The sequence below is a fragment of the Sus scrofa genome, chromosome 13 (assembly GCF_000003025.6).
Source record: "Sus scrofa isolate TJ Tabasco breed Duroc chromosome 13, Sscrofa11.1, whole genome shotgun sequence".
NCBI classification, from domain to species: domain Eukaryota; kingdom Metazoa; phylum Chordata; class Mammalia; order Artiodactyla; family Suidae; genus Sus; species Sus scrofa.
Genome location: NC_010455.5, coordinates 161,783,092 through 161,793,328, shown reverse-complemented (window position 1 = coordinate 161,793,328; position 10,237 = coordinate 161,783,092). Strand labels below are relative to the sequence as shown.

At 38.0% G+C, this 10,237-nt stretch overlaps 1 protein-coding gene across 1 annotated transcript; it reads left to right on the top strand.

The window, feature by feature from the left end:
• LOC110256355 (olfactory receptor 5H8-like) lies at positions 1,707-2,669 on the top strand. Its single transcript, XM_021069835.1, has one exon. It carries the CDS (start codon positions 1,728-1,730, stop codon positions 2,667-2,669), a length of 942 nt encoding a protein of 313 aa, XP_020925494.1. The 5' UTR covers positions 1,707-1,727.

Here is a 10,237-nt window from a genome sequence, read left to right as displayed (position 1 = left end):
TTGATTATTTTCCTCTCTTTAAGTTCCCAACACTCAGCTTTCCATTGTCCTCCTTCTTCTCAAGAAAGGAGGATCTTTCCTCCTGATCACTCTGCTCAGTAGCCTTTTCTGGTCTTTCCTTTTCTCCTCTTGTTTCAGCCAGGGCTCTTGGCTGCAAGAAGAAATGTGTTAATTGAATGGAAAATGATTCCAACAAAGAAATGGAAGTTGGAGAAACCCTTTGGAGAAATGATCAGGACACAAAGAAGGAAGTCAGAGGGCCAACACCCCAAATCATGTTTCAGCTCTAGCTCAATAAGTGCTACTGCCATTGCTGCTAAACTTGAATGCCACAACTCACACTGACAAGGCCATTGTTGTGGGTACAGGATGCATTTTCTGGGATCATGATGTTGTTCCTTGGTTGACCTGGCAAGCAGAATTTTCTTTTGTACACAATTTATCCTGGGTTTTTTTATTCTATATCCACTGTAGATGAGTTTGAGGGCTAACACTAGATCACGCACCCTCACTCTAGGTTTAAGAGGAATGGGAAAGTCAGTTTATAGAATTTTGACTTCTCGAGTGGATGACAGTTTTTGTGGTGCACCAGGAGTCATGCTCCAAACTCCCACATTTTTGATTTGTTTGGCCTCACTGTGCATTGGTGCCAGGACCTTGCATTTGGCAATACAGGTGACTCTTCATTCTGACTTATTCTGATCTATTTCTTTGTCTTCCTCATCACTCCTAATGCCACATGCATCATGTGGATTGAGAACTTCATATACTTTAAGTCACTGGGGGAGCAATCATTAAATGCATATTATTAAACTCCATTCATGATCTAATGATCCAATTTCTGTAGTAATACTTCAGAATCTGTGTTTTGCACCAAAACCTCCCCAAAACAATTCTGCTGTGTAATCTGGTTTGGGAACCACTGGAAATAGCCACAGTTTCCTGATTACTGTTTATGACTTGAGTTTCTTCTCCTTGCAATGTATTTAAATTCAAAATTAAGTGATGTTGCCACTCCCTTTCTAATAAATTTTCATTTCTTGCCAACTGCTTGAAGAATGAATTCAATATTTAATGTAGCATTCATGTCATAATTTTAATTTTATACACAGGGCCCTTCTAACATCTTTACTTTGTTGCTGCGTCCATGTCCCACACACAGAATTTCTTGACCTCATTCTATAGTATCCCCTGAACTTGCATATCTTGAGAATGCTTTTCTTATCCTCTAAATCTCATTTCTGTACAAAATTTTCAATGATATAACAGCATTGTTCTAACATAACATTTTCTACAAATAATTTTCAGGTATCATAGTAAGAGTAAATAAAATAGAGATCATTCAAATTAATGGTTAATGTATGGTTTTATTTAAATTAACCTCAACAAGTATACTTTTTAAAATTTGTTTGGAGTTCCTGTCGTGGATCAGTGGTTAACAAATCCAACTAGGAACCATGAGGTTGTGGGTTCGATCCCTGGCCTTGCTCTGCGGGTTAAGGATCTGGTTTTGCCGTGTGCCTTGTTGTAGTTTGCAGACACAGCTAGGGTCCCACATTGCTGTGGCTCTGGCATAGGTCAGCGGCTATGGCTCCAATTCTAACCCTGGCCTGGGAACCTCCATAAGCCATGAGAGTGGCTCAAGAAATGGCAAAAAGTCAACAAAAATTTGTAAATGTCTTTTTTTCATTTACTGTATTTTATTTCAGAGGTCATCTATTAAGAATATGGAAACAAAAAATGTAACAGAATTGACAGAGTTTATTCTCTCAGGACTCAAGTATCAATCAGAGTGGCAAATCCCTCTGTTCCTGCTGTTCCTAATGATATATCTCATCACCCTCATGGGAAACCTTGGTCTGATTGCTCTCATCTGCAATAACCCTCAACTTCACATTCCTATGTACTTTTTCCTTGGGCATTTGGCCTTTGTGGATACTTGGTTGTCATCCACAGTGACTCCCAAGATGCTTATCAATTTCTTCGCTCAGAGTAAAATGATCTCTTTCTCTGAATGTGTGGTACAATTCTTTTCTTTTGTAGTCAGTGTAACAACAGAATGTTTTCTGCTGGCAACAATGGCATATGATCGCTATGTAGCCATTTGCAACCCATTACTTTATCCAGTGATTATAAGCAATAGGTTATGCATGAGAATATTAGTCTCATCATATATAGGTGGCCTTCTTCATGCCTTTATTCATACAGGTTTTTTATTCAGATTAACCTTCTGTAATTCTAACATAGTACACCACTTTTATTGTGATGTCATGCCATTAATTAAAATTTCCTGTACTGATCCTTCTGTTAATGTTCTGATGTTATTCATTTTCTCTGGCTCAATTCAGGTGTTCACCATACTGACAGTTCTTGTCTCTTATACATTTGTTCTTTTTACTATTTTAAAAAACAAGTCTGTACAAAGCATAAGGAAGGCCTTCTCCACCTGTGGATCCCACCTCGTATCTGTCTCTTTATACTATGGGCCACTTCTCTTCATGTATGTGCGCCCTGGATCTACACAAGGAGGTGATCAAGATATGATGGACTCCTTATTTTACACTGTCATAATCCCTTTCTTAAATCCAATTATCTACAGCCTCAGAAATAAGAAAGTCATAGACACACTGAAAAAAGTGTTAAAGAAATATGGGTATGTGTCAAACTAATATCTGTTCTCCTTTCTATTAAAACATTAACATGACTATAGTTTACATGTTACTATGTGATGATTAGTGTTCAAAGCTTTTTGCATATATAATTTTCTTATTATTTTAATGACAAGATGTTAGTACCTAATAAATTCCTTAAAATAGCTTTATATACTATTCAAAAACATATAAAATTTTAATTAACTCTTTATAGAGTACTAAAATAAAATAAAAAACAAAAAAACATTTAATATGCTTGTATGCTTTTCATGTAATTTTAAAAATGCATTAAGTACTAAAATAATGCTGTTCCTCTGTAGGGGACTTGTTTATGATGTCTTTGACATTTATTTGTTTTGTCTTTTTTTTTGCCATTTCTGGGCCGCTCCTGCGGCATATGGAGGTTCCCAGGCTAGGGGTCTAATTGGAGCTGTAGCCACCGGCCTACGCCAGAGCCACAGCAACACGAGATCCGAGCCACGTCTGTGACCTACACCACAGCTCACGGCCACGCTGGATCCTTGACCCACTGAGCGAGGCCAGGGTTCAAACCCGCAACCTCATGGTGCCTAGTCGGATTCGTTAACCACTGCACCACGACGGGAACTCCTGTCTTTGACATTTATAAACCTTATAGTTACAGACCTTAAATACATTTAACTCTACAACGGAAGCAGGTTGATATTTGAGTGAACAGCTATAAATACCAGGAATTCCCCCTGCCATCAAAAGGTCATGTATTTCACTTTACTTGGGGTCTGGTAAATTTCACGTCTTGTGGGGATCAACACTCCTATCACTCAGAGAAATGGGAAAGCAGTGAGGGAAAAGGACAAGAGATCTAAGACAATGAAGACAGAGCTACACTGTAAGAGATGCTCTTAGTTTAGCATGCTTCTTAGAGAAAGACAGAGGCAAGTTGTCTCACTGCCTATGATGCCTTTTTAAGGTCCTTTGTAGCTGCATCTCTGTGCTGTTGCTCAATCTGCAAAGCTTCATTAACTAAGAAAGCTAATAGACTGAAAATTTACTTTGGATAAGAAAGAAGTGGCACAATGGGGAACAATGATCGATATTCTAGAATTGCTTTAAAAAGCAAAATTAGTGAAAGAAAAAGTAACATGTAAAGGGTACTGGATCATGTGGTGGACAGCAAGAAGTGTTAAATGCATATTACCATAGTTCAAATAATGTTAAGATGATCTTTCATATTGCCCCGTCGGTAGAAAGACATGACAATGAACAAGAGTTTGGTTTTTGTACCCAAAAGTCCTTAAATGTTCATTTTCATTATACTCCATAATGAGTGATTCACCTCAGTGTCCATCCCTTCTCTTACCATTTAAACCCTCAACCTCATAACTGCCTGTCTCTATGATCTGCAAAACCCTACTTATTCCCTCCATTATGCTGATCTCTCTTACTCCCCAAATATATCGACCAGATTATTCTTGTAAAAAGAACTCAGGTGAAATCATATCAGTCTTCAAGGCTTTTTAATGGAATGTCATTACTACCAGGTTATAGCTTGGTCTATATTTTTTTGCCTTTTTCTCTTTTTAGGGCTATACCCACAGTATATGGAGGTTCCCAAGCTAGGGGTCAAATCATAGCTGTAGCTCCAGGCCTATGCCAGAGCCACAGCAATGTGGCCTCTGAGCTGTGTCTGCAAGCTACACCACAGCTCATGGCAACACCAGATCCTTAACTCACTGAGTGAGGCCAGAGATTGAACCTGCAACCTCAGAATTTCTAGTTGGATTCATTAACCACTGAGCCACAATGAGAACTCCAGTCAGCCTGCCTGTCTGTCTGTCTGTGTATATGTATGTATGTATCTATCTAACTTACACACTTTGGCATATATTTATTCATTCAGTATGTTTGGACAATATCATGTGTATATATATATATATATATATATATATATGCGCACACATCATAAATATACACACACACACATCTATATTTATGTACCTATCTCATCCTTCCTTCCTCCCTTTGCATTTGTTCACTCTGGCATAATTTGAGGTCTTTTCAATTATGCCACAGTTGAACTCTTACTTCCCAGTCCTTTCTTCACAATTGTCCTAATGAACTCTGTGTTATATCCAAGTTCTGTTACTAAAAGACTCTGGATATGTTTCACTCCCCATGTACGTTCTTTTGGTCTTTTGTGTCTCTCCACAGAGAATCCACCTTCCCAGCTCCCTCTCATAATTTCAAAGATGTCCTTTCTTCAAGGTCTATCCTATGTTAAACTATCACTGATGCATTTCCAGATTATCCTAAAGGGATGGAAATGTGCACTCATTGGAATCATTGTCAGTTTATATGTTCTCCTTTGACAACACTTAGACTTGCATATTACTTATTTTTTCCTAACACATTCTTTTAGATTGTAATTTTGGAGTCCTAAACTTTTGTTATTTTTTGCAGTACATAGCAGAGTGGCTTACACACATGAAGTTCTAAATAATAACTGGTTAAATATTAATTAAAATCAAAAATCTCACAGAATAAATACAGAGAATTCAGTGAGTGTGCATCAATCATTTTTTATGTGATCATAAGCCCAATGAGATTCCTCGGCTTGAGATGATTGTTGCATGCAGCTCACCTTCTTAGGATTCTTTTATGACAATCACAAGTATCATATATTTCAAGTGAATTACTCTTGTTCTGAACACTATGATTAGCTCCTGGGATAGAATATGACAACCTTTTAGGGAGAAGCCTTTTAATTAGATGTTTGGTTTAAAGATAAAACATAGTTATTGAAATAAATGTCATTATTATGCATTTCTTAATTTGTAGGACACAAGATTAGATCAGATCATCTGCCCTCTTTTGGTTTCCCTGAGAGATACCCCAAGCTCTGGTAAATGGAGTCCAGCTGATTTTGGTCTTTCAACCCAGAGAATTCATGTTATTACATATGTTCATAGTTTGTTAACTTTTGTTGCTATGTAATAGTCCCATTGTTATGATAGTTTCCTGTCATTTAACCAGATGTTTATTGTTCATTTATTATTATGAGGTAAAATCTAGAATGATATTATGAACTTCGTGTGTGTATTTTTTCTGCAATCATAAAGTCTAAGCATTTAATTGCCTTTTTCTTTTACTAAAAGGTTGATATCAAGCTTTGAGTACATGAGTGTGGTATCACTTGTCAAGTCTTATTTTGGGAAGGATGAGCCCAGCTGGGGCCTCTCAGACTCTCAGAATTCTTGTGCAGCCTACTCCTTTGCATGTTTGATTCCTATGATCTGGTTTGCCATTCAGTACAATCCCAAATACTTTATGCCTTCCAGAAATCCACCAAAATTGCTTGTCCATCAATATGATCCCACTCTCAGTTACATCATAGATTTATTCATTTTGTACATTATTTTGCCATTTTAGTCTGTGTTGGGAAAGTGGTAAAATATACTGTGCAAGGTCCACATTTTGGACAAGATAAAATCTGCCTATTGCCTTAAATAGGAGCTATTGAAATATACCTCCATTATTTATTGGCTATATAGATATAAAGGATGATATCACAATAACTGGTTTACCTGGAATGCTGGTGATGATGGATTAAACATCTCATAGAAATACAAATAATATATCTGAAACAATCTTTCTTGTGATGGTGTATTCATTATCTCAACTTGGAGACTTAAAATAATCATAGACCCTATCTCTTTATATACATGTATAATCATTTTATTCTTAGCACTCTACAATACTTTCTACTGTTTAGAAGATTGCTGACAAAATTATCTTAGGTTATGTTCAAAGAAACAGCTCTATTAGGATTAGGCAAAACCAAATAAATGTCAGCTAAAACTAGAATAGTATTTCTCAAAGACTGACTTTTATACGAGCTATGATAAAATCTCATCAGGATATGTCTTGGGCATATGTCAAAATCTCTCTGATCCAGGCTTTCTTATGTTGTTCTTCTTATGTGTGTAGAAGCTATTCTACTAAAATTGTGTTCTCAAACTTAAGTGGGCATTAGGATCACTGGATGCTCATGAAAACATAAGTTGAAAGCTCTATGTTCAGAGATTCTGATTCAGCAACATGGACACTGATGAGGTGGGACCACACGTAGAGAACATTCTAAAATAATCATTGAGAACTTTGGAAGGCAAGATGTCAGAAGAGTGAGAGGACATGCTCACCCTCTCCCACAAACACATTAAAAAAACACATCTACGTGTAAAATGACATGCACAGAACATCAACTGATTGCTGGCAGAAGAAATTAAATCTCCAAAAATGGCAAGAAAATCTTGACATAACTGGCTAAAACAACAGAAAAGAGGAGAGGGAGAGAAGGGGAATCAGGATGGGACTAGCATTCCCAAGAGGGGGCTGTGAAGGAGAAAGGGAAACCACACCCTGGGAAGCCACCTAACTGACAGAAAGATCAGCTGAGTTTGAGGGATTTCCAAGACACCAAGAAAAGCACAGCAGCAGGTCTGAGAACCCAAAAGCAGAGTGAGAGACACACAGATCATCTGAACCACTGGCACAGACACCATAGCCTGAGATGCTCTGGAGGGGGCTGGGCACTGAAACTCAGGCTCCAGAGGTCAGTCACTGGGAGCGGACTGGGGTTGGCAGTGTGGAGACAGCCTAAAGGACTAGGAAGCAATATACTAAGGGCTAGGGAGTGGGAAGCTGTGACAGAGGGAGCCCAGGAGAAGGTCTGGACCTGCAGGAGAGAAAAGGCACCATTGTTGGGGAGGGGAGAAGAGAAGAGGAAGGCTGCCATAGAAACTCCATGCACCCCAGTGTGTATGCTTGTCCACCTGCTAGCAGAGAACAGAGCATTTCCAGTGCATCCCCCTACCCCTGAAGATAGAATCCACCAGCCTTCTATGGCAGACAAGATCCACCACCCATGGGAAGCATCCTGGTGGCATGCTGCATCCCAGCCACCCCTGCCAGCTGAGGGGTGGTGCCCTGGTGGCACACTGTGCCCTGGCCTAACCCGCCCTCCTGCAGGGTGTGCCCCAGTTGCGCACCATGCCTGCCACCCCTGTCCACCTGTGGGAAGCTCTTTGCTGGCCAGCCCTGGACTGTGCCAAACTAGTTTGTCATTCCCAAATTCATGGAAACAGAAGAACATGAGCAAGACGAAGAAGCTCAGAACCCATTCCCAGTTAAAGCAACAGAAGTATTCACCTAACACAGTCAAAAATGAAACAGACCTCTGCAGTCTGACAGACTTGGACTACAAAAGGGAGATAGTGAAAATATTGACGGAATGAAGAGAAGATATGAACAGTAACGCAGACTCCCTCAAAAGGAACTAGAAAATATAAGGAGGAGCCATAAAAAACTAGAAAATTCATTTGCAGAGGTACACACTGAGCTAAAGGCAGTAAAGACCAGAATGAATAATGCATAAGAATGAACTAGTGATGTGGAAGATAGAATAATGAAAATCACCCAAACAGGACAGCAGACAGAAAACCCAATGAAAAATCATGAAAGCAATATCAGAGTTTTATGGGATAATATAAAGTGGACCAATGTATGCATAATAGGATTTACAGAAGGAGAAGAAAAAGATAAGGGGATAGAAAATATAGTTGAAGACATTATGGCTGAAAACATCCCAAATCTAAAGGATAGTGATATCAAGATATAGGAAGTACGGAGATCCCCAAACAAGTTGAACTAAACAGGCCCACCCCAAGACGTATCATAATAAAAATGGCAAAAGTTGAAGACAAAGAGAGGATTCTAAAGGCAGCAAGAGAAAAGCAAAGAGTCAATTATAAGGGAACCCCCATAAGGCTATCAGATGATTTCTCTACAGAAACACTACAGGCCAGAAGGAAGTGGCAAAATATATTTAAATCATAGAAAGGAAAAAATCTGCAAACCTAGAATACTCTCTCCAGCAGGAATATCATTTAAAATAGAAGGGGAAATAAAGAATTTCTCTAACAAACAAAAGCTAAGAGAGTACAGCAATATAAAACCCATTCTACAAGAATTACTGAAAGGGATTCTCTAATTTTTAAGAAAAGAGGAAGAACTAGGATGGAGGAAACTACAACTGGAAAGTAATCACTTAAATAAGACAGCATAGATCTAATCATGAAGATGGTAAAAAAAGACATCAAAATCATACAATGTGGGCAAGAAAAGTAAGGAAATCAATAGATTTTTTTTTCATTTAAATGATGTGTTTGAACCTACATGACTATCAGGCTAAAGCAAGTAGTTATAGGAATCTGTTACCATACTTAAAAAACAGCACAACCACAAATCAAAACCAAACATTACATTCACAAAAAATGAAAAGAAAACTACTCAAGCAGAAAATAAATGGAAACCATCCAAACAAAAAGAAAGGAAGAATGGAGAAACAAAGAATCAACTGGAAAACAAGGTTTAAAATGGCAATAAATAAACATTTATCAATAATCACCTGAAATGTCAATGAATTGAATGCTCCAAACAAAAGACACAGAGGGGCTGATTGAATAAAGAGGCAAAAACCTTCAATCTGCTGCCTACAAGATACTTACCTTAGGACAAGGGACACATATTGATTGAAAGTGAGGGGATGGGAAAATATATTTCATGCCAATGGACAAGACAGGAAAGCAGGAGTTGCAATACTCACATCAGACAAAGTAGACTTTAAAATGAAGGCCACAGAGAAAGACAAAGAAGGACACTATTTAATGATTAAAGGATCCATTCAAGAAGAGGATGTTACAATTATCAATATATATATCCCTAATATAGGAGCACCCAGATACCTCCAACAAATAATAACAGACATAAAAGGAGAAATTGATGGGAATACAATCATAGTAGGAGACATTAAAACCCACTCACATCAATGGACAGATCCTCTAGACAGAAAATCAATCAGGCAACAGAGATCCTAAAGGACACAATAGACAAGTTAGACTTAATTGACATTTTCAGGACATTAGATCCAAAAAAATCAGAATACTCTTTCTTTCAAGTACACATCAAACATTCTCAAGGATGGAACACATACTGCAGAACAAAGCTAACCAAGGAATTTAAGCATATAAAATTATTTCAGGTATCTTCTCTGACCACAATGGCATGAAACTAGAAATCAACCACATGAAAAGAAATGAGAAAAAACCTACTACACGGAGACTAAACAACCTGCTACTAAAAACCAATGGGTCAATAGGAAATCAAGAAGGAAATTAAAAAATACCTCAAGACAAATGATAATGAAGACACAAACACTCCGAATCTATGGGAAGCTGCAAAAGCAGTACTCAGAGGGAAATTCACAGCAACACAGGCCTTCCTCAAGTAAGAAGAAAAGTCTCAAATTGGCAACTTAACCCACTACCTAAATGAATTAGAAAAAGAAGAACAAAAAACCTAACGTCAGCAGAAGGAATGCAATCATAAAGATCGAAGAGGAAATCAATAAAACAGAGATTCAAAAAACAATAGAAAGAAATAAAAAAACCCAAGAGTTAGTTCTTGGAAATGGTCAACAAAATTTAAAAACCAGGGGGGAGGAAGTAAGATGGCAGAAGAGTAGGGGGACACGCTTGCCCTCTCCCACA

Bases quoted from the DNA above. Each gene is read 5' to 3' on its own strand.
- LOC110256355 (XM_021069835.1), top strand. From the start codon at position 1,728: ATGGAAACAAAAAATGTAACAGAATTGACAGAGTTTATTCTCTCAGGA.